The 24,450-nt window shown below is 37.1% G+C and overlaps 1 protein-coding gene across 1 annotated transcript; it reads left to right on the top strand.

Moving 5' to 3' along the window:
• Window positions 1-19,784, top strand: LRRC9 (leucine rich repeat containing 9). Its single transcript, XM_064459967.1, is given in 22 exon segments — window positions 1-39; window positions 41-190; window positions 1,476-1,530; window positions 1,533-1,594; window positions 2,034-2,181; window positions 2,184-2,221; window positions 3,958-4,083; window positions 5,005-5,122; window positions 7,841-7,869; window positions 10,570-10,597; window positions 10,600-10,685; window positions 10,687-10,747; window positions 11,143-11,363; window positions 12,091-12,214; window positions 12,733-12,862; window positions 14,266-14,374; window positions 14,731-14,870; window positions 17,773-17,909; window positions 18,503-18,598; window positions 18,601-18,651; window positions 18,654-18,712; window positions 19,461-19,784. Coding segments are annotated over 22 exon segments (2,106 nt in total). The 3' UTR covers window positions 19,560-19,784.
• The last annotated feature ends 4,666 nt before the right edge of the window (window positions 19,785-24,450 follow it).

The raw sequence follows: 24,450 nt of genomic DNA, 5'->3' as shown, positions 1-24,450 counted from the left end.
ATGGGCAATATAATTGTGGAAGAGGGAAAGAGAAGCACAAAAAGATTTTATTCTGTCTCATGGTTTGCAATGTGATGATGAGATTTTGAACATGGAACTGACAGTAAAGGTCCGGCCTCAGACTGCTTCCTTAAATTAAAAAACCCCAATATCTTCAGTGGCTAAGACCAATATTTATTCAGGTACAGGTGTGGTATTGCTGTCAAATTTTCAGTAAAATAAACTTATTATGTAGCTGTTACTTTGTTATTCAGGTTGGCCCATGACCTAAACCAAACAGAAAAGTTAATTATTATTGTTTCCATTTGGGCTTGATTCTGATGTTGCTTACGTTTACTTAACATCTCTAGAACTTGTGTTTCTCTGCCTATCAGTTATTATGCAATGTGAATTACAGTTATTGGGCTGAATCCTAATTGCATTTCCTGTTGTGTAAAGGACAAGTAATTTCAACAAAAAACAGTTTAGGAAGAATGCATCTGAGAATAGGACACAAACTAAACTGTCAGGCTTTCCTCTGAATTTTACGAAATACATGACTTCCTGCCATTATGGCAGTTGTTCTTGAAAATAATTTTTTTTTGTCAGATTTGACATCACAAGAATGTAGCCTGGGAAAAAAACTACATTAAAAGCATACCAGGCTACAGATTTTAGCTTCAGAAATAGATATCGTTATAATATCTGCACAGAAAAACACATCTTCAGGGGACAGTTATACGCATAATTCTGACATTGCATTCATATGCATAACCGTGTGGCACCTTCAGTAGCCACCTTTTCTGAGGAAGTAGCCCTGCTAAATATCCAATACAGGAAATGGTGAAATAGTTTCTAGAGTTTTTCACATCATCTCAGAAACTAGATTTATCTTTTATACCTAATGGTTATGTTTTCAATCCTGTTTTTTTACAGTTTCAAATAAACTTTTTCTATTGTAAAGCTTACTAAGAGGAAATGTTAAGAAAGAGGAGAATAACAATCAGTGTCTTATTTCACTAAAGTGTCATCTTTCCAGTGATCTGGGTTTGCAGTGAGATACTAGCAATTCTCAGAACCTTTTCCTAAGGATCTGTTGCCTGTCTCTGCTCAGCTCCATTCTTCCCAAACTGCTTTCTTATAATGGAAGAGTTGCCAATTCCTTAGCGTCAGCAGCATCTGTTTCCTTCTCCTGTGAACCAACTGCCTGTCTGACTCACCATCTTACCCAGGTCACTTTCATTTCAGGGAGAAGTTAGAGAATGAATAGTCTTCAAATAAGTGAAATAGTGTCACCATAGTCTTTATTGTCTTTTTGCTATTTCATGCTAGTTTGGATTCACATTTTATGGTGGTCTTATGGTTTACCAGTAGGAGAGTATTTATATGTGCACTGCACCAGTTGAAGGTTTTCTTGTTTTAAAGGCAGCAAGGGAGTATTACAGAATTTGGCTGTGTTCAGTAAAATTGTAATTTCTGATCTACTTCTGGCCTAGGTTTTAGATTTGAATGGGAACAGCCTGAGCAAGCTGCAGGACATTTCTAGACTTAAACACTTCAAAAACTTATTACCAGCTTTAATGAATTTACTTCCTTAAATAATATTTATGACCTAGTGAGAAATTAAGCTCTAATTCTTTTTTTTTTTAAGGAACATTTACTAGCATAAATATTCTTGCATTGTGGGATGTGCTCACAAGACAGGATTGGCCCAGGTTGCACATGGGAACAGAACAGGGGACTAAACTAGGATCATGTATACTGTGATTTTATTAGCAGACCACAGTTTTGGTGCCTGTTGGTGTTGTCTCCAATTTGAATTGCAGTATTACAGTAAAGTATCACTTTACCACCCATCTGACCTTTGTAATGGTCATTTCATTTTAACAGAGTAACATGTCTGGAGCACACTAGGTCTCCCTCAACAGATCAATACTAACCAAGGGAAGTCCCAGGCACTGTATCCAATTAAGTCTGTTTAAAGATTAAATGTGTCTGATTACTTTAACCAAAGTTTATGTGACACTTTTGGCCATGCAACTATTTTCTTGCAGCCCAGCTGGGAACATTTTGATGCAAGCCATAACCATGTGATCACTTTTGAGGCCATTAGAGGCTTAAGCGAACTGCAGTTCTTCAACCTGAGCTGGAACCCACTGAAAAAGTCCAGGGAAGATATAAACATCTTACAGAAACATTCTTCCAACTTAGTCTTGGCATCGCACACATCCCATGGCACAAGGTACATATCAGCGCTTGAAATTCCTGGGAAAGCATTTTAACCAAGACCACAGTTACAAAGACATAAAATCTGGTCCTGCACCTTATTGATTCTAAGGCCCTTGCTATGTAAGAAGCCTTATGATCATGTTATGTCATCTTTGTTCTCACAGGGCCTTCACGTCTTTTTGTAGTTGCAGTCTAACCAAGTGAATGAGCTGTGTGGCATTTTTGCTCAGAGACATCTCTGAGGCATAATTCCTTTCTTTTTTGCTTCCCTTGAGAAATGTATTGGTGGCCTGTGCCAGATATCAAAAACCAAGCCCTGGCTTTAATTTTGCTGTCTCAGCTGTGCTGAAAAAAAGGGTTGGAGCAGAGACACTTCTTAGCCTTGGGGATATGCATATGCACTGTTAGTCTCTCTGTTACTGCATGTATCTGTCTGCAGCAGCACAGCTGTGTTGGCTGGAGCTTTGGTGAGAAAGCCAATACTCAGCCCTTTTACTGACTCTCATTCATTCCTATTGCTCAACCAGCTTCTCTGTTCTTTATTCCCTTCAGATCAGTACATTTTAACAGTATTTAAAGGGCTCAGTCAAAATCAGCTAAGTTAAACCATAGGAATTTGAGGCCTTAAAAGACTCTTTAAAAAGCTGTTTTAATTATCATTTAACACTAAATTTAATATTTTGAACAAGTCAGTCAGGCAAACAGAGCACTATCTGAATAGAAAACCTCTATCAAATAATTTGAACAACAAACCACCACAGGAAACAGAACTCAATTTAGGCACCCAGGAAGGGTCCAAAAAGATGCTGCCTTGTCTATTTGGCCTGTCAAGTAAGCTTCAATGAATCTTTTCAATACATACTAACATACAAAAGGAATAATAAGAGCTACCAGTTCCGGTCTCTGGTTCTTTGTTGTTATTACTTAGGTTTTTATAAAATTAAACTTTTAATATTGCTGTGCTCTTTGCCATCAGCTCTGCATGTCAACATGGTAACTCTTGTACACATCAAGTACACGTCACTAAACCTGTGCCTCTCCAGAGTTTCTTAGGCGTCCAACTACAATGTCTAGTTAGTTCAGTTCAGAGCAAACCAGGAAATCCTTACTGCCTCTCAGAGGATGTTCTACAATCTAGCTTATAAGTGACTGCATTTCATGTGTTTGTCTGTCAATATATCTATATTCCATTCACAAACAAAGACATTATCATTCATTATGTGAGAAGTGTGTATTTCATATATTTTAAGCTAGTGGGCAGTCCAACATATTCTGTATGTATAGGATAAGTTTGTGGTGATGTCTTGAGGTTTTGGTGACACCTCTAAATCCTTTTAAAATTTCTCACATGTCCTATGGAGCTTTCTTTGGTTTTTGTAATATTTCTAGGTCATAAATAAAACTCCTAGATTATAAAAATAAATGTTAATACATATTCTATATTACAAAGCTTCATAAGATTAGTGAACTTCTGACTTAGCCCATGTGATTCCAGAACAGTTTATTACCATCAATGTCACATAAAATCAGGACAATCAAAACTGGCCCAAAGGTACCTTGTCTCGTGTTTCTAGCAAACTACCTAAGCAGGGATGACACGGTGGCTCTGTCGAAGGTCTTAGCAAAGCGCAAGCTCTTGACATCCATGAGATGACAGTACACTAAACAGAAAGGAAATGCAAGCCTCTCTTGTATGTAAACTATATTGGCAATTTTAGAAAACTGTAACACTTTATTCCTTTCATGAAGCCTGCCTCACTGCAGCTGAGTGTCACTGCCCAGTTAAAGGCTCTCACTAACATAGTTGGAGTCCTGATTTCTAATGAAGAAGCTGCAAAAGCATTACAGTATATTGCAGGATCAAAGATGACCCAGGTTTGATGTTCTGTTTTGTTGTAACTTATAGTGAGTGCTCTGGAAAAGGAAGTATTTAGGAATAGTTCTGCACCTGTTTTTTTTAAAGAATATTTTGTTTTCTGATTTTTGTGAAGGTAGAGGTTTTGTCCTTGCCTCTGGCAGTAGGTCAGAAATTATTTAATAAACACCAATCTCAAAGATCTTTGCTGGTACCAAAAATTATATTCTAGCATGATCTTGGAAAAGGTCATGTTCAAGTACTGCTGAATTCAGAATGCAAGAAATTAACTATGTTTGCCAAACAGAAACAATGGAGAGGAAAATAACAGGATAAACCAATAGTTCTACGTGCTTTTTTTAAATATCTAATACCAAATCCCTTGTCTTAAGATCTTTTCAGTAGGTAATTTTTCAGAGTATTTTCTATGCAGATATGAAGCAATCCTTCCAAACCCCTAAGCACAAACTTGTTCTACATAAGATCTGGACTATATCCCAAAGCACCCTAGCCCAATTCTAAGCTAACACACTCAATGGACTGAATAGTTAGAACTCAGTATCATGCTAACACAATGGCACAGTCACAATGAAACTATGTCTGCTCACATGCTGGGTAAGATCATGCCTTTCTGCAAAAAAAAAAAAAAGACGTATCTTCACAGAAAACAGGCTATAGTTTACACAGAGCATTTTAATGATGTCTACATTATCTGTTTTCTGTACTGAAAACTCTAAAAACTTGGTATGTGCAAGATCAATGGAAGTCTTGCAAACTATTAAACTTAGATCTGTGAATTATTACCTCTACTAATATATCACCTTCCCCTTCCAAGAACAGCAGGATTTTTATGCCATTTACTATATACTAAGCTGTGAGATACATGTAGTATATCTAGTTATATTATACACTTAATATAGTGATTTCTTTTTTTTCCTCAGGTGTTTCTGTTAGAATATTCTAGGACTGATGAAGAAAAAATTTCCATTCTCAGTGTATTTCCTTGTGCTAAAATTCTGTCTCAAATTTGCAAGAGCAAGGAAGATCTGTAGATACATTGTAATAACTGGTGTTCAATGGTAGGGCTGATGCTGTTGAATGTATTTAGGTTAACATTTAGATTAATCTCTGTAAAAGTTTTGTTTTGTTGTCTTAGGTTAAAGGTTTTATGCTTTTTGGTTAAAAAATATTTCTGAACACATTCAAGTCTAACTAATAGTTACTTTGTCCTTGAGCTCTGACAGTGGCAATTTCCAGATGCCTCACAGGAGGTCCAGGATACCCAAAAGAGGGCATTTCAGATACTTATTTTGTAGTACAATTGTCTTTTTAGCATTAATAGATTTTTAAGATGAAAGAGTACTAATAAGATTCTCTAGACTGACTTCATGCATAAAGCAGGCAAGACAGCATTATGTTGTAATTTCTACATCAATTTCATACATCTCTGAGCAACAGCTGATTTTACAGTAAACCATATAGATTAGGATTAATTTCACCTAGCTTTGCTTATCTACATTGTAGATAACCACATTTGAAATAGTTACCCTACATTCGTTTTTTATAGACAGTGCAGAAGCAAAAGTAGTTTGGGACCATAAGTCACCTAACAGTTTAGAGGGTTACTGTAGGTTGAAGTGAATTGCACCCTACCAGAGAGCCCAACCAGCCACCACAGATGGAGATCTCTTTGATGCTGATACTGTTTTGCTAGTATGAAACCCACTCGTAGTGTTTGTTTAAAGATTTCAAGTAACAGTGAATCTACCTCTCCTACCTCTCTATCTTGTGTATCTTGTTTCTAATACAAATTTGAATCTATCAAATACTATCAGATTTAATCCACTGGGTCTCATTTTGTCTCTTTCTGGTAAAGCCAGATGTTCTGAAGGACCAGAAGTCTTCCTTATTTAGCCAAAATCATCCCACGTTAACTTATCTTAAAGAAACTAAGTTCGGTTGAGCTTCTTAAGCGTCTCATAGAATCATGGAATCACAGAATGGTGGGGGTTGGAAGGGACCTCTGGAGATCACCTTGTCCAACCCCCTGCTTGAGCAGGGGGCACAGGACCACGTCTAGGCGGGTTTTGAATGTCTTCAGTGAAGGAGACTCCACAGCCTCTCTGAGCAGCCTGTGCCACTGCTCTGGCACCTGCACAGGAAAGGAGTTTTTCCTCATGTTTAGCTGGAACTTCCTGTGTTCCAACTTGTGCCCATTGCCGCTTGGCCTCTCGTTGGGCACTATTGAAAAGAGCCTAGTCCCATCATCCTGGCACCCACCCTTTAGATATTTATAGGTATTGATGAAATCCCCCCTCATTCTTCTCTTCTCCAGGCTGAACAAACCCAGGTCTCTCAGCCTTTCCTCATAAGAGAAATGCTCCTGTCCCCTGATCATCTTGGTAGCTCTCTGCTGGACTCTCTCCAGTAGTCCCCTGTCTTTCTTGAACTGGGGAGCCCAGAACTGGACACAGTGCTCCAGATGTGGTCTCATTATAAAATGTTTTTTTTATTTCTCATGACATTATTCTAGTTCCTTTCTGAACATGTTTCTTCATGTCTACATGGGTTTTATGTACGGCCTCCTACAAAACCATACAGAAACTTCCAGCGCTGAACATACAGGATAATGACATACCCAGAAATAATTCTGCTCACTTAGTCCTACTCACTATTCCAATTATTAAATATTACTTGACATGCGTGTCCATGTGGCAACAGTGCAAGCTCATATTCACTTTTTTCTGTCGTTAGTTCTAGTCCTTCTCAGTGTTCCTCAGATACTGTCTTTCTTACTGTGAATGTGATTTTCTCTGTTACTAGCTACATAATTTACAATTTGTTCTTTGCAGAAATGTGCTTTTTAAATAGGGCCACCTTGTTAGTCATTATAAAACTGTTGTTTATAGCTGACCTTACTAAAATCTTTATGTCATCTCCTAATTTACCAGGAAGGGACACCTGCTCTTTTTTGCTAGGTCACTGAAAAAAAGAATTTTGAGCAGAACATTATTAAAAGCTCTGTAAATTGATGATTTTCTTTCTATAGTTAGATTTTGAGTTCCATCATCTAATCAGTTTTTGTCTATTTAACAAGAGTTACATTCAATTTGGATATATTTTTTAAATTATATTCTCAGACAGGAGCTATTAATCCTATCAGTATATTTAGAATTTTCATCAAAAGCAATTTAATATTAGTTTTTGCTTCCTGTGCACCATACTTGCATCTATTAATAAGGCCATTAGCTTGTAATTATTAGTGTGTTGCATATCAGCCTTTCTATGATACCTAAGGATGATATCAAGCTAACTGACCTATTCTGGTCATCCTGTTTATCCTCAATGCTATTATAACTTCAGTTTGTTCATGACCTTCTAGAACTTCCCAAGCACACTATCATTTGTATAAAATGAATTGATGAGTGGCTTAGAAAGTTCTTCAACTGGTTCATTAATATCCTGGATTGAAAGGTGCCTGCTTTAAAAAATGTGAACATGAGTAGTTCCAGTTTTAGATTCTTTTCCATTATTAATGAAATACAAAGTATTTTTTATCCATGTAAATTATGAGCATCTCATCATGGTTATTCCCAAAGGCAGAGAAAAATATGCATTAAAACTATCTTCCTCTTCTGTATTTTGATTAACTATTCCAAAATCCTTAGATAGAATCAAGTCTATAGCATTGCTTGAATTTCATTAAGTCCTGATTATGATCTCTGATTATTTTAGCTATCAAATTTTCATTGATGTTTTAGCTTTCATTTTCAGTAGTCCATGTTTCAAACAACTGTTTTATTCTCGCTGCTGTCATTTTTCTTATTTTTCATTCACTTCTGCTGTAGTGGAATAAAAGGGCCATGGCCTGATCCAGTAGGGTTCATTAATATTTGCTATAGTCTGTAAACTTAAAAGGGTGAAGATTTTTGTAACTGTAAATGAACAAGTGTGTAATGAAGAAGTGTTTGGTGTTTAACCTTCTGCACCCTTAAACCTCTCCTAACTAGCCTTCACATTTTTTAGCTGAAATTTTTGTGTCGCTCATTTTGCTCGTGATTGCTTTCAGCATATGAAAATTGCCCTTTTTAAAACACCAAGGCCGCATAAAGGACATGCTTAAAATATACGCTTGCTTGGTTTTTTTTTTTTAAAGAATTGCCTCCTAAGACAAGACAAAGTCCTTAATCTACTTGCTTCATTTAAGAATTCCAGGAATACCAAATGCTCTGGAATTATTTCAAAGGAGAGCGTCAGTGAAGCTTCAAGAATATTTAGCAATTTTTTAAAGAGCAAGGTCTCAGGTGGCAAGGATGTTGACCGAACCAGACTGATTCAGGAAATTGCAGCTAGCTTCTTTGCATTCTCTCCCCAGTCAGTAGAGACTGGCCCTGAGAATTTCTCATTAGAAAATACAGGAGCTATGCTTAGCTTATTCATTCTGCTGATTTTGAACCCAACTTTTTTCTGATGTCACAAAAGTATAATGTTGAAACATGTTGAAACATTAGTTCTCCTAGTAATTTCTGTAAACATAAATTCTCTAATGCATATAGCAACAGTTTTCTAACACTGGCCCTTCAAATATGCCCTGCCCTAAAATTTAGAAGCTTAGGCATATTTCATGTCTAAAGCCAAATGAGTTTTGCCACGTGCATATTGAACTGTCTAGCTAATCCATTTCTTGTGATCAGGCAGGATTAAAATTTCACAGAGTTCTACTACATACCAATATGAAAAACAGATTGCAAGAAGAGAGCTAGTAGATCTAATTTCAAACAAGCAAACATTGAGAATAACCCTTTCAACATTTTCTCCTACCTTGAAACACTACCTAAAATTATAAACTAATTAAGCAGTCACTTGATGAGAAGCAGGAGTGAACTAGATCAGTTTGCCACAAGAAAGAGCCTTGTTTTGGGTTATCCAGTACCTAATCAGGTGTGAGCTTTCAGAGTTTCTCACATCATTCAGAACAGGTCTCTCCTGGATCCTCTGGTGTCTGGCATTGTAGCTGAGCCAATATTGCAGCCTTTCCTTCACTAGTATCATCACTTATAACTCTAATTCAGCTGCTCATTTTCATGGAATTTGTAGGAAATTGAGTAGTGCTTATCTGACAGTTAAGGTTGAACTCACCAATAGATTTAAAAATGAATGGTAAGGCTAGCAGATGGATATACAGATAGCACAATCACATTAGCCTTGTTTCCTTAGGAAACTGAGCTAACAAAAAGCTACAAGAGTCAGTGGAGGAAGATCCAAGGTCATCCTAACCTGTTCTGATCCATCAGCTGAAATCATGTTAATCTGCCCAGTATGAGAGGTTAAAAGCTCCTCTGTCAGTTCAATTTGTTATTAGAATATAGAATAGCTAGGGGAAAACACACTTCTGCTGATAAGCGTAGCATTTCATTCTGTGTGCATTAGGGAATTCATGTATAGAAAAATTGCCAGGAAGATTAATGCTTTAGCATATGTCATATAAGTTTTGTGACATCAGAGAGAAGGGATTCATAAAGGATAAGATAAATACTTTGGAAAATAAAATAATACAGAAAAAAATGTTCTTTAGTCATCACCAAAGCCAGCCTAACAGCACTGAATATTTAAGTGATTATTTGGCTTAGATACAATCTCAGTACAACACTGGATATTTTAGGCCCCTACAATACAATCTGAATTTTTTGACTGGGACTCTGTGATCTTTTCTCCATTGTGCAATGATTGGCCAACATACTGTAGTATTATCAGAAAGGGGGGGGTCGTAGTCATACAAACAGGTTATACTGACAGCCTTGTCTTGACAGGTACCTTGCTGCCAGGGGTCTAAAGTCAGATCCTGTCTAAGAAAGTAATTTCACAACCTGGGCAGCAAAATATATGTTTGGTATTGACATTTATTTGTTTCTGTCCAAGAATATTTTAATCAAGAAAATTACTGCATTTGTTAATCTATGATATAGAGAAAAGAGTACTTAGTTTGTATATAAAAAGCATGAAGAACTGTAAAGTTAGGATAAATTCAGCTCTGACTTTGCACTCAACTTCTTCTAGACTAAATATACGGCCTTGGTGTTAGGCTGGAATCCTGTTTCCATTCAAGTCCTGCTGTAGAATGAGTACGTGTAAAGCAGACTAGCCAGTAAAATAGTCATGTATTGCAGAAGGATTTAAGTTGAACAAAACTATCTAAGATGTAATGCAGACAAGAAAAAAGTGTCTATGTTCAGATAGCTTCAACTGCAAAGGTGCATTTGGGAGCTGGTATACTTATGTTGTAGAGTTCCAGTTTTTGGAGAAGTTGAACTCTTTTGAAATGTATTACAGATGAGGAGCTCTGTTGCATAATGGGGATATCTCACATCATGCATCCAAGAAGTTGCCATTGATATTAGTAGGAAATGCACACATAGAAACTGAGCACAGAATAAATAGGTTCAATTAATTTACAGATTAACTGACTGGTTGGTTTCTTTCAGTTCTAATACTAAGTTTTATTACAGATCACGGTCTTAAATCTGGATGACCAACACTCTTCAGAATTTCCAAGCTGGAAAAATTGGAGCATTTAAGACGGGCACCATTTAGCAACAACAATCTCACACAAATAGAGGGAATAAGAGTCTTGTCTTAACCTTGAAGAACTCACTTTAGATGAAAGCTACATTTCAACACTAGATGGTACAATATTTACCGTGGTAGTGATAATGCAGGCCATTAAGCTGGGACACAGCAGAAATGTTTCTTTACAGTGAAATATTATAGAGGGGGAGTTTTTACTCACTGCCAACAGAGTGAGTTTTTCAAATATTAAAAAATCTGTGTGCATCTTTAGCAGAACTGAAAAAGGGGACTGAGGCAGAACAGTTATGTTCTAGTAAAATAAGTATTTCTTATTAAAATGTGCATATTTATGTATGTTTAATGATCTAATTGATCTAATGATCACTGATCTTGTTACAGTTGGACCCAGTAACACAAACTGTGTCAATTGTAATGTATTTTACCTTCTCTATCAGCCACCTCATTCTGTTACAGCTCTCTTTATACTAAGTGCATCTTGTTTATTTTTCAAGGAATTTCAAAGCTCACCAAACTTAGAAGACATAGTGTAAATAATAACTATTTTATCAGCCTCAAAAGACTTGTGTTCGAAAATCTGTTTTATCGTCATTACCTATACATTGAGAACAACAGAATCATATCTTTAGTTAGTTTAAAGAAAACTTTCTCCCTAACAGGGCTATACATAAATAATAACTTTTTTAATACCAACCATGAAATACATCATTTAAAGGTAAATATTTACTATTTTAAAACTAATTTGTTTTTTATTACATTAGAAATACAGTGTCTCCCTATTTGTTCAAGTATAGAGGAAGCTATACTTAAATATAATTGGAGGTTCTGCCTGTGGGTGCTACATTCATCCATCTTTACAGTGGAACCCAAACTGATGAGAATGCCAGTCTAAGAGTTTTTGATTGATACTTGCTCCTGAGAAGGAGGTTCTGAACCCTCCAGGTGGACTGGGCTCAAAATGTTCTGCAGAGATAAACATCACTTACACCAGGTAAGCTAAATCAAAGTTTACAATCCATGGAATAATTCTGCAATTCATGTCAAATTACGAAAAATTACACCTGCAGCAGTTCCAGCTCTTTTCAGCTTACCTGGAATGCTAATGCATGTGTTATAGATTTTGTTGGCTGGATTCAGACACTAATTGGAGACTGAGGCCCTGATTCTTATTTATGTTCAGACTCTGTAAAACTGTGTGAAAGCACAAAGGCTTTTAAGGCATTGTCGGTATAGTTTTCACTCACTTTACGGGCTTTCTTTGCGGCTTGAGTGTTGAAAAGTGCTATTAATCTAAATGAAGATATCTGGATTTTGTTACGTGATTTCTCAGTTTTGACTCATGCAGATGACAGCTGAAGAAGGTGCTGAAAACAGTAGTCCGAATGCACCTATGTAGGATGTTTTAAAGTTATATTGATAACCCCATGCTTTTTTCCACTTAGGGTTTAACTAATCTGATAATTTTGGACATGCATACAAATTGAAGAGTCTGGAAAGAAGTCTGCTATCAACTATGTGTGTTATTCCATCTTCCCTCTCTCAAAGCCTTAGACAGCATTGCAGTAGGAAGTTATTCTGTATGCAGACTATTACTATAACTTTGAAAAAAATAGTTCTTTAACAAATCAAGACCCAGCTGATCAGACTTGTTAATATGTGTGTAATCTCTTAATATACTCCATAATACTCCATTGTCTGTTTCTGTCTCTCTTTAATCACTTTGGGGTAGAAATTGCCTCTTTTTTTGTAATAGTACCTAGCACAATAGTGTCCTGGCACATTGCTAGGGTTTCTGAGGCTTTAACTATAATTTTGGAGCTTAATCATTTCTAACACCTATGAAATTAGTGCACGTTACTTACAAATCTGTATTGTAAACTGAGAGAACATAGAATATCTCCATTAATCTGTTCCATAAGAAAACAGTCATCCAGGTCTGTTCATTTAAAGGCAAAATAACACTGTTTAAGTTACTTTGATTTTAAATGTTTTTAATTCATTGAATTGTAAAATGTTTCTTGCCTATATTACTATGATACTTCTATATCAGCATTAATATAGCAGACATCACTTCAAATGCATCTAACCGACAGAAGAAGAAAGTGCAAAAGATTTCTTTGGAGGCAGACTCACCTCAGACATGATTGCAGATACACTGTGACATTCAGACTTTACAGAAATGCAACAATAAAATTGGACAGCTTCTAATATCAGGTGCAGTGATTTTCAGAATTGCATTATCAAAAGTAGCATCTAATATTGTGGGTAGAGTGTGAAAATCTAAAGCTAGAATCTGTATTTAGGAAATATGCCTGATAATTCCATAGCATTTGTAGGCCACATTCCCTTGACTGATTCATAAAACAAATAATTTTTCATCACAATGGATTATTTTCTGCAGTTTCATTGAAGAAAGATTCTTTCTGTAGGTGCTTCCATTTTTCATTTAGGGGGTGGTGCTGCCTGCACACAGTTTGACAGAAACTGTCTAGGAGAAACAGGGCACTGGCTCCTGACGAAATATATCTAGAAGAGAGATTTAATTTGATCAAAACCCATCTGAGCTGATTCCTTTCAGAACAAATTTGGCCAAAGTGAGAGCAGACATGTATGTGTGTGCAGTGCTGCTTCTGCAAGCTTCTGATTTCTGAAGAAGCTGCCTTGTCCATTGTAGATCTACAGGAATTTAGAGCAATAATGGCCTGTGATCTGTTGCATTAAATGCATCTTTAATTGAATACTAGTATGTGCACCCAGTGGGACAGTCACTGTTCTGCAACAAGTATTTTACACAGCACTAGTCACACTTGTTTGCAGACATCGTCCCTGATATTAATCCTTAGGAAAGTATTTCTATGGGTTGTATGTATGTACTTGTCTTCTTGGAGACGTTTATATTTTCTTATTTCCCAGTGTTCTGCATCTGTCAGTGAAAATCCTTACCTGATGTAATATGGGAAGACAATTTTCATGGCGCAGTCCGCCGTCTTCACCTTTTGCTCTTAAATAGCCTAGAAGGCCTTCAGCAACAGTATTGCCATGCCTTTTAAGGTATTACAATTGCAAGCCTTGAATTTCTTGAAGAGCTGTGTCAACAGCACAGTTATGGTTTCCTAAAAATTACTTGAGGTGCGTCTCTCTGACCAATAGATTATCCTGTTTCTACCGTTAAGTAGTAACAAGTACCTTGTAAGCAGGCTTTGACACAGCTGAGGTACACAGTTACAATCTGTGTGGTGCTTTGGCAGGCCTCGGTGCAAGTGGAGAATGGAACACTCCATCTGAGCACTTGCAGCTCCAGTGCTGCTGGAAAGCAAAAAACAGCCTAAGAGGTATGGAACTGTTATTTCAGTAATGTAATAGAAGCAAACAGAGCAGACTGTTGAAAGCCCTTGGCTTTGGTGTCAGAATCACATCAATTGTTTATTACTGGAAAAAGAACTGTGAATTTGTTGTGAGATTTTCCATGGGGTCCGTCTTTCATAGGAGCACGTTGCATTTCTTGCCCTAAAGACAGTATGTTACAGATCTGCTCATGCTATATATCCCATTTCTATCTAATTTTTCTATGTTACTTGTATTCTAAATCCATATTTGTCTTTTATTACTTAATTCAGAGCTGTAGAGCTGGTGCTAGTAAACCAGTTTGAAAACGTCTGCGGCGTGAATTAACAGAGCAATAATCTCATGTCTTTCAGTGGTTTAATCTTCCTTCCTAATGCCAAGGTGGGTTCATGACACAATCTTTTCTATTTTTCATAATAATATTAATTATAAACTAATTTCCTTTGATTGAAAATACGGTCTTTAATATCCTTCAATACCCTGTTGTTCATGGGTTTTCATAATGACAGCAATCAATCAACACAAAGCTGATTGCAACCACTCTTTCAATTCTACAGTATTGTTGCAGTAATCTCATCCAAAATCAATTAATTGTACAAGACTTTTTTAAACACTTTAAAATGACCAATCATCTTTCTAAAGATCAAATTTCTGAATCAGAAAAATGTAATTGACAGTTTTGCTAATGTGTTAGCAGAGAAACATTCTGTTTGATTAATTATGTTTCCTTTTTACAGGTATTGTGTCTGAACTACAATCACATTGAATCAATACTGCCTGAACAAAAGCTCCCAAATCAAGTAACAAATAGGCAGCAGCTGTACTTAAAGGTGGCCTGTCATGGCTATGGACAGGAAGGGCTTGCCAAAGAAAGCAAGTACCATCAGCTTTTAAAATACACTTTTATCTCTCCTTTACTCCACTGAGGAGGAAGGAAATGTTTTCAGTGTCAAAAGCTTTGGATCTCCCTTTTTTTTCCCCTCCTAGCTTGAAGAAACCCTGTACCTTTGTTTGTTTGTTTGTTTGCATACCATATGCACACATATGGTATGTTTGGCATCATCTAGTTGGCTTTTCTTTCCTAAGTTCTTTGTGAACAACTTGTTAGGACAAGTCTTCATTCAACTAACTATATCAGGCTGCTGTCATCTGTTCTTTGAATCATATGGCATAGGTGGTTATGCATACATTGAAGTTTTTTCACCTTCCTACAACGGATTTCATTTTGAGTGAGGGAACCACCTACCTCTCTCTAGCTGCTGGTTTGATATGGGAGAGTGTGGAAGTATATCTCTGATCAGATTGATCATTGATATTCTGTTGTCATTCTTTAGTTAAATTTGTACAACATCACACTACAAAATTTTAGGAATATATTCAGATAGTGAGGAATATATTGAGATAGTATTTCAGTCCCTTAAGCCTGACCTGTGAAAATGCAGCTGCCTTACAGTGTAGAGTATTCTGATGGCAGTCACAAGCCCTTGTTAGAATCAGTGAGTTCAGTCATGTCACACTACAGTTCCTTTCAGGAGCATAAAGAAAGTTTTATATATTCATCCAAAGTTATTCTGCAATGTTGTGTAAAGTCTAAGCAGCCATTCATCCTGGTATTAAACCTCCTTTCCTCATTTCATAAGTGATAATCTTTTTGTCATCCTCTGAAGGAGACAGTCATACTTCTTTCTTCTTCCTTTTGCCATCAAGGTTAGATCAGCTTGTGTCCTAAAGAACATTTTCAAACTACCTTTCAGTTTGCACTTCTCATCTATGCAGTCTTTCAGGATTGAAACTTCTGGGACCTATTTACTTCTGTATGGATAAGGCAACATCCATAGTCAAATTCAGTCTTCCCATATCAGACAAGTCTTGCAAAGTCCTTATTTATCCTTGCAGAATTCCTTCTATGCATTGGTCAAGGTTTAGAGAGGTAAGTCACAGAGCATCAGAGAATCCTGCAAAACCTAGTGGTTGTGTGCATACTTCTCAAGACTTCACCCAGCTCTGCTTGTCTTCATTCTTTGCATATGCTCAGCATCTGGAGTGTGGGAAAACATGAATTTGTTTTCAGATTTTCTGGGGAAAAGGGATATTGGCAGAAGCACACATGGGCATGGGCTGTTTGAGCTTCCATTGTAGTGTGACAAATTTCTGTGCTCATTTTGCTAATCTGCTTTCTCATGAGAGATGAACATTCTTTATACGGACTGGGGGCTTAAAAGGACTTGAAAAAAATTGTTCAGTAACTATAGGAATGCCCCTTTTGTTGATGGGAGGGATTTCTTTACCTAAAGCCTTCTAGTTTCCTCCCTTTTTCCTTTTTAAATATTGACAAATTTTAGCTTTCTTGCAGGTCACTGAAACTTGGCTGATGTTCCCAAACTTAGTGCAAGTCAACATAAATACTCCATGATTTTTCTCAGCCAGCTTTTTCAAATGTGACTTACTCAGAGTTGCTGACTTAAACATGTCAGATTTTAGCTCAGTAGCTGCTATTTGACAACCTCTAAGTCAATACTGGGTGGAAATTATTTCACTATTACTGTGTGATATGAATAACATTGCCCTTTTCCCCACAAATGCAGCACAAAAGTACTGAAAAACTATGCTTCATTTCAGGTTTATTGATACTTCTACTATGTTCAGCTAGTAATGATCCAATGCCATTGTCAGGATTGCTTTTGATATTGATATCCTTTCAAACTCTCTCTTACTGTTCTTAATGCTACAAGCCATTGATGTCCCCTTATGTGCACTTGCTCTTTTCATCAATTTTTTTGCACACTTTTACTTCTTGCTGTCAATTTCTTTATTTTTCTATTTATTATAGCTGCTTTTAATTCCCTACTAAGCAGATACTGTCTTTTTAATGACTGTTGCCTTCTTTCTCAATTGTGAGGTATTCTAGAAACAAAAATATTCTTAAACCTTCCCCAGAACATCTTGACACTTTCTTTGGAAGTTGGATTAGCTCTTACTTGTTGTAGCCTTGTGAGATAAACCTGTGTAAAGCATAAAATATACATATTACATATTTACACATCTTAACACAAATTAATATTATATATTCACATACAGTTTGGATATTGTTTTGTTTGTGATGTGTGAATGTAATCAAGTCACTGGCTGCTCAGCAATCACCAATATTTAGTGTTTTTATGGAAACTGAGGTTGCTAAGCAGTTTGTTTCATTAGCTGGGTTGTAAGGAAGAAGCAAAGCTAAAATTAGAACCCTTTTTTCCCTTCTCTCTCTTAATCTATTAGTTCATGCTATCCATTACAGGTGAGACATAACAGAAGTTAAGGTTTTACAAACAAATTTGTGGAACAGTGCATGTTATTTTATTTTGCACTATTGTCATTCAGCTGTTGTGAGAATACACCCAAAGGTTGCTTTAAGTATTTTACTAAATTTATCAGCAGTTTACAGTTGCTTTCCTTTCATGTCCTCAGACTGCTGTGAGCAGAGGAGGGTTTGGTTTTTTTGTTTGCTTGATTTCCACGGTCTGGATCCAGAAAACTTGACATAGCTTCCACAGAATAGAAGTTTATATATGGAGTATTTCCACCTCAAAAGTAGTGGATTTGTTTCATTTTTCATCACATTGTTTTAACATATACAGGTGTAATTCCTATGGAATCTATTCCAGTGATTAGTGAAATTGCAGTCATCTGTATATACCCTTCATAAATTTTCTTTTGGGGGGGTGGGAAATGCTGAAGTTCTTTTGTCCAAGGAAAATTGTGACTTCATACTCTTGTTTGGTTTATTGGTTTAGGAGTGCAGGATTTGGAGAAAAGCCACCCATGATAATGCAGAGTTTGGAAGATTTTCATCTGGGCTATAATGGAATTACTAACATGGCCCAGCTATAGCTTAGCAGGCTGGAAAACTTTAAACTTCTGTTTTTGCAAAGTAGGTGGTAGCTGCTTTTCTGGTGCATTGATTCAAGCGTTTTACAGTAGTTTCCTTATGTTCAGTCTTTACTCTGTGCATTGAATTTGTGGGGGACAGTCTTCTCTGGTTTTGACCCCAATAAGAATGATATCCTAGCTTTAATTCTTACCCTGGCTCCAAGATCTTTCAGATATTGAACAGTGAAATTCTTCCATGCTGTGCCACTGCGCCTCACTTGTCTTTTACAAGACAAGGGCAGACCAGGGTGACCAGCATGTGGAAGATATATTTGTCAGCTCATTGCCAGCAGCAAGTTCCACAAGTAGGAAATTTCCTCCTTACTATAAGTAATACCAACGATAATGATTGACCTAAGTCTTGTTCCTCAAGATACCCAGCTTTTATTTAGGAAGATATTTTGCTTTAAATAGAGATGGCAGATAGATAGATGAAATCAAATACACTGTTGTCCAGTGTCACTGAAGTAGTCCAAAACAACATACAAATAATTCAGAAAGTTCATGAGCTGCTTTTGCTTAAGATAATTTTTTGCTGGAAAGGAATCAAAATTCATTAAAGCTGATTCCATGCATTTTCTCTTGCTGTGTTAGGAAACTACATCAGCCAAATTGAAGGACTTGAAGGTCTCCAATATCTGCAGGAGTTGCTATTGGACCATAACCGCATTAAATGATTTCACAAGGTTTCCTTGCTAGCCAGAATGGTCTTTTGACTCTTCATCTGAAGCAAAACCAAATACGAAAATGGAACAGTTACAACCTGAGGTAAAATTACTCTTTCTGGACTTCAACAGAATTCAAGTACAGTATATTTTTGTTAATGCTGTGGAGTCAGTTGGCTAAATATTGATTGTTTTCAGACAAAATTCCCATTTTCTTCTATATTTTCCCCAAAATATATATACCAGTTGCAAGATTTTTGAGAACTCCTGACATATGGTATATTTTTTAACTTTTGGACAGGAATGTCATGTTTTTAGCTGGAATAGAGTTAATTTCCTTCACTGCAGCTGGCACAGTGCTGTGCTTTGGACTTAGTATGAAAACAGTGTTGATAACACACAGATGTTTTGGTTGTTGCTGGGTAGTGTTTGTACTGGTCAAGGCCTTTTCCAGCTTCCCATGCTCTGCTGGGTGCACAAGGAGCCGGGAGGGGAGGGGGCACAGCTAAGAGAGCGGATTCAAACTGGCCAAAGGGATACTCCATATCATGTAACGTCATGCCCAGTATGCTAGCTGGGAGGGGCTGGCCGGGGGAGGGAGGCGGCAATTGCAGCTCAGGGACGGGCAGTGTCAGTCGGCAGGTGGTGAGCGGTTGTATCGTTTCTGTTTCTGGTTTTTTCCCTTTTCCTTTTTATTATATTATCATTATTGTTATTATTATCATTATTATTTTATTCTAATTATTAAACTGTTCTTATCTCAATCCACAAGTTGTTTTTTTCTTGCTTTTGCTCTTCTGATTCTCTCCCCCATCCCACAGGGGTGGGGGGAGTGAGTGAGCAGCTGCGTGGTGTTTAGTTGCTGTCTGCGGCTGAACCACGACAAGGAATCATCTGAACTAGAAACACTTCAAGTTATTCCCAGCCTTAACATGCTCTCAAAACATGGAAATTCAGCGAGTATATTTGTTTGCATTGATAAATAAACTAGATGTGTATTTCACTTTTTACAGTGAATATTTACTCTTCATAATCATTAAAACTACTAAGAATTTCTCCATAACCAGGTTATTCCTAAGTATATGCTATTATTGTTTTATGGTTGGAAGCTTCATTAGTATACATGATCATCACATTGTCGCACTGTGCCTGTCTCAGTGCCATACTGTGATCAGAAGGCACTCATTCTTCAGCATACTCTTCTTTACAGTGCTGCAAGATAAATTTAAAATATATGTGTTTACATTAATATGTTGCAGTGATGGGCTGTCTTTTGAATATTCCAAAGCAGGTCAGATCTGTAATTCATGTAATCTACACTGGGTGCCTGATGTGGTTATCACAGCATTAAAATAGATTCTTTTTTTATCTTCTAGATAGAGCCTCAGAAGCAACCTCAGGTTTTGTAAAGTTGGGAAAAATAATACATACTATCTGATCCCTTTCTTCACCACAGAATTTAATGAGTGTGAGAACCTATAATAGGTTCTTTCTATCGTCCTGCCACAAAGATGCCTACTATTTGGATGTTGTGATACCCTCATTGAGTTGTCTGTGATAGGCAACTGCAACACAAACGAAACATTTCAAAACTGTAAAAGACCCATTAGAGTCTCAGGCTCATCCATCTATAGATATAGATGACACCATAGATTTTATTGTTCAGAAATGTGAAATTTACCCCCAGTAGTAACTTATACTTACCCTGAAGTTCAATGCTGCAGCAAATCCACTCATTTTTCCAGCAGGGTTCACCCTCAGTTCATGCTCCTGTGCAGTTACACAGCTTTTGGATGGTCTAGACTACAGGTAGAATGAGGTAGTGGGGAGAAATTAAATTGCAGGAGCACATCTGGTGAACCAGGTCCTCATACGTAGGTTAAGCAGTGTCATGCAAGTATGTCCATGCAGAACAAGAACATGCATATTCAAAAGTACCCTACTTCCAGGGTATCTATGTCTGATAATTTTTTGTAAAAGTTTCAGAGGAACCTAATTCTCTTACCTCATAGTGTTACTACATAATGCAGTATCACAGCAATGCCACGTGAATGTTTTAAACTGTAATTTCAAAGTGCAATATTCACCATTATAACTTCTCTGTCCATCCTTTTTCAGTAAACGGGATTCTTGACACATTTTATTCCAATTTCTCTTCTTGCTGATAGTTACTTTCATAATTATTTTCAAATAAAATTTGATAATGCAATATCATATTGTCTTTTCTTGAAAGATACTATCTTGTCCCATCTGTATCTATTGGAAATACTTCAACATGAATAATGTTCTTCATGTATTGCTTTGCCCATAATCCTGTTGCTTTGTGTAAGCTCTCTGTCTGTCCTCATCAAAGTCCTTGTCTCCATCACTGTGGTTCAGTCTTTTCTATCCCCATTCTTCTTGTAGAGGGTGACATCATCTCCTAATGCCTTGAGCATACCATGAGCATGACCGTTACTGGTCATCAACGCCCCTTTCTCACTGCCATATTTCTACCTTTGCTACTCCTTTTGTTGAGAAGGGGGTCCCTGGACAAGCTACCTTGTTGTTTTCCTCCAGACCTTGCACTGAAATTCTCACTGACTACGAACCAAAAGAAAGCTTCACAACAGTTGGGCATCTGCTGTGACCATTGTCTGTCACACTGACCAATTTTATTGCTCATTATTTTCTTGTGCTCATCCATCTGTCAGTCTGTCTGCATTCATTGGGTGTGCCTCATCTCATTTTACAGTATAAATTCACTGGAACAGAGATTTTTTTGTAGGATTCGCTGTTAGGTATCCTAAATACAAGAATAACAACAACAATAGCAAGGAGTCAGAGAGGAGGCTAGCCCAGCACGTGTCTCCTATGAACAGAAGGTTCATTGTATCTGGTACTGTTTATCATAAGACCCCACTCACTGAAAGAGTTTGTTGTCCCACAGCAGACCTCTGTTTTCTGTATCACAGCATGAAATTTCTCTGGAGATTTGTTTGATGAACAGAACTCTTTCCTTTCAGCTCAGAAGACTGCAGTATACGTTTTAATCATCGATTTCCCCAGAAAGATCAATAAAGTAATGAGGAGATCTAGAGTCTGTTCCCACTTTGTGTTGCACAAGCCAGTTCTCCCTTCATATCTCCGTTTCATATTGATGGAGCAGAGAAACAGTTCTTTTACACGTCTAAAACATAAGTACTAAGGATGATGAGAAGCATCAGTACCATCAGTTTTATTCTCCTGTCCTCACCAACCTGTCCAGCTTTTCCTCAACCTCTTTGCTTTACAGATAAGAAGCACTACCAGTAGACACCTACACCACAAGGTTATTCTACTCCAGTTGTCTCAGATTTGTTACTGCCATGATGCAGTCACCATGCCCAATTACACCTAAGCTGTTGCTGAGCTGCAAATACTACTTACTGCACTGGATCTAACCACTTTGCTGTTATCTCATGCTTCCCACGCCTATGAGTTATGTCCATATTGTATCCCTGTACAAATTTCTTGGCATAAATATTTTATTGTATAAAATACCCTTTGGCTTTATTTATAGGTACTAACAGAATAAATGTTATTATCTGCTATGGATATTAGTGGTATCCTCACTATTTGCCAAATCTCAGTCTTCACATTGATCGTAGGTCACTCCCGAAACCAGATAGGTTAAAATCCATGTACACTTGGGTTCTGTCTCAGAACTTCATCCGTCAAAAATGTTTTATCACAGATCCCTGTCTGGCTACATTAATATCTCTGTCTGCAGACTGGGGACCTTAGTAAGTTAGTGAAACACATTTTCCCACTTGAAGCCACAGTGCTTGTATACAGAGTTCAAAGCACTTTTGGATTGAGTAATTTCATGTGTAAATGTTTTCTTTCAAAACTGACCTGTGCTTTTACTCATTGGACATCAAATAAAAACATGGCAGAATAAGTAAAGCAATAGAAGCATGTTAAGACTGTATCTTTAGAGAAATCTCTGTTTTATATTCAGGTTCAGTGAAGATGTTATACCTCATTAGCTGCAACAGAACTGAGCCATTTTCTCATTAGATCATTCAAGTGGAACAACACAAAAGATTTTTCAAGTTTGTCAGTTGCATTTTAGTTGTGCTTTTTAAAGCGCTTGTTAGAAAGCAAGATTGAAACCGTATGGTGTTGTTTAAGCTTAAAAAGTGCTTTTGATCTTAAGCTTCAAAAGAGATTTTCCCAGCAGAAAGTAGGCTAGCACTTTATTTAGTAGGTAGGCACCAGAACACTCTATACATAAATATATTTTCCAATTTCAGGCTATTGATTACATCTCTTTTAAAGTTGTCACTGCTGCATTAGAGATGATTTGCAGAAGGCAATCACCATTGTCATTGTACTGTATCCAGTTTTAACAAAAATAACAAATCACCACAACTGGCACGCAGCCTTAAATCCATTGCTAAAAGAAGTGAAGTTCATGAAGCAAGACTTATGAACCTCTAAGTATTTTAAGATATAAAGATCCTTTCAAAGCTGAGTTTTTATCAGATCCATGCCAGCCATCCCCTGTAATGGGTTTACATTTGAAAATGTATTGTTTTCAATCTTTCTCAATAAAAACAGCTTCAGTGCATTATAGTAGCTTTTTTTCTTGAAGTGGTTACAATTTTGTTTCAAGCATTTGAGTTTCATAGCTACTGGTGCTTTTTAAGGCACACAGCTCACGTAGCTTCTGTGCTTGACAGCTCTCTAGAAAGTGCAAAAGTCACATCTTAAGCTCACAAGAGTAATTTGAAGAACTCATCCTACAGTTCTTTATTCACAAGAAGTCGATCATTACTGTTTATATTACTGCAACAACAAAAAGACATTTCTATCATAAAGACCAAGTTAGGTAATCTTTATCTCTGGTTTTCCTTTTCTTATGAAGGGTTTTCCAGTTGCAAACTTTCCAGAGGACTCTGGATTTCCTGCACTGCCAGCAATCTTCACAAGACGTAATCCTCTGAGAATAACAAATGGGAATCTGAATGAGAACATTAACCATTTATTTGGCTCTGATCTTATATTTGATCATGAACTTGAAGAGCCTCTACTGAATAGGTCAAATGAAAGTAAGCATAAACAAACAGGATTACATATTCCTGAATACTTAACATAGTTATACTCCCTCGTGCTATGTGTTATATGGCCATATAAAGCATTTTTAACAAGGACATTTTTATCTTTCCTGGGTTTCTTGCAAGTCTGCATGTTTTTCACGACCTTCCCAGAGCTGGGAAATACGTGTGTTTTCTGGAGGAATACATATCTTTGTCAGTTATTCACCCTAGGACGAATCTTCAGATTCAGTCTGAATCATTGGTAGAAGCATTAGCCTTTCAGTGCTTTCAAAAGCTTTGGGTTGTGGGTCTTTTTTAATTTATTAACCAATTTCAGTCTGTAAATTAAGGTTTTAGCTACTGAACTGAAAGGAAATCATGTAACGTTGTCCTGGTGAGGAAAATTAAGAAGAAACAAGAATGGGTGCAGTACTTGATGATTGGCAACTGGGGTGAGGCTGTGCAGGGAGAATATCCATGTGCATTTTGTGTTACAGATAAGTCCAAGAACCCAGGAATTACAAGTAACCTTTGAAGCATCTATGCAGAAAGAGCTCTTAGGCAAGCCAAAGGAGCAGCAACTAATCTTCTAAACCACTTGGTGCATCCCAGTGCTACTTCTCAAACCAGCCAACTGCATTAGGGCAACACAGAAAAAGCAGGCAGGTGAGGCTCTTACCAGCCCTAAACACTGCTGCTTCTTTTTTGTTTTGTTTTGGTTTTTGGGGGGTGGGGGTGGGTGGGGTGCAGCCAAAGCATTTCTCTTCAAATACCACTTTTCCTTCTGTAAATGCTGCCATATTTTCTTTACCTT

This window comes from Phalacrocorax carbo, chromosome 9, assembly GCF_963921805.1.
Source record: "Phalacrocorax carbo chromosome 9, bPhaCar2.1, whole genome shotgun sequence".
Classification (NCBI taxonomy): Eukaryota; Metazoa; Chordata; class Aves; order Suliformes; family Phalacrocoracidae; genus Phalacrocorax; species Phalacrocorax carbo.
This window is presented reverse-complemented; position numbering and strand designations above follow the sequence as displayed.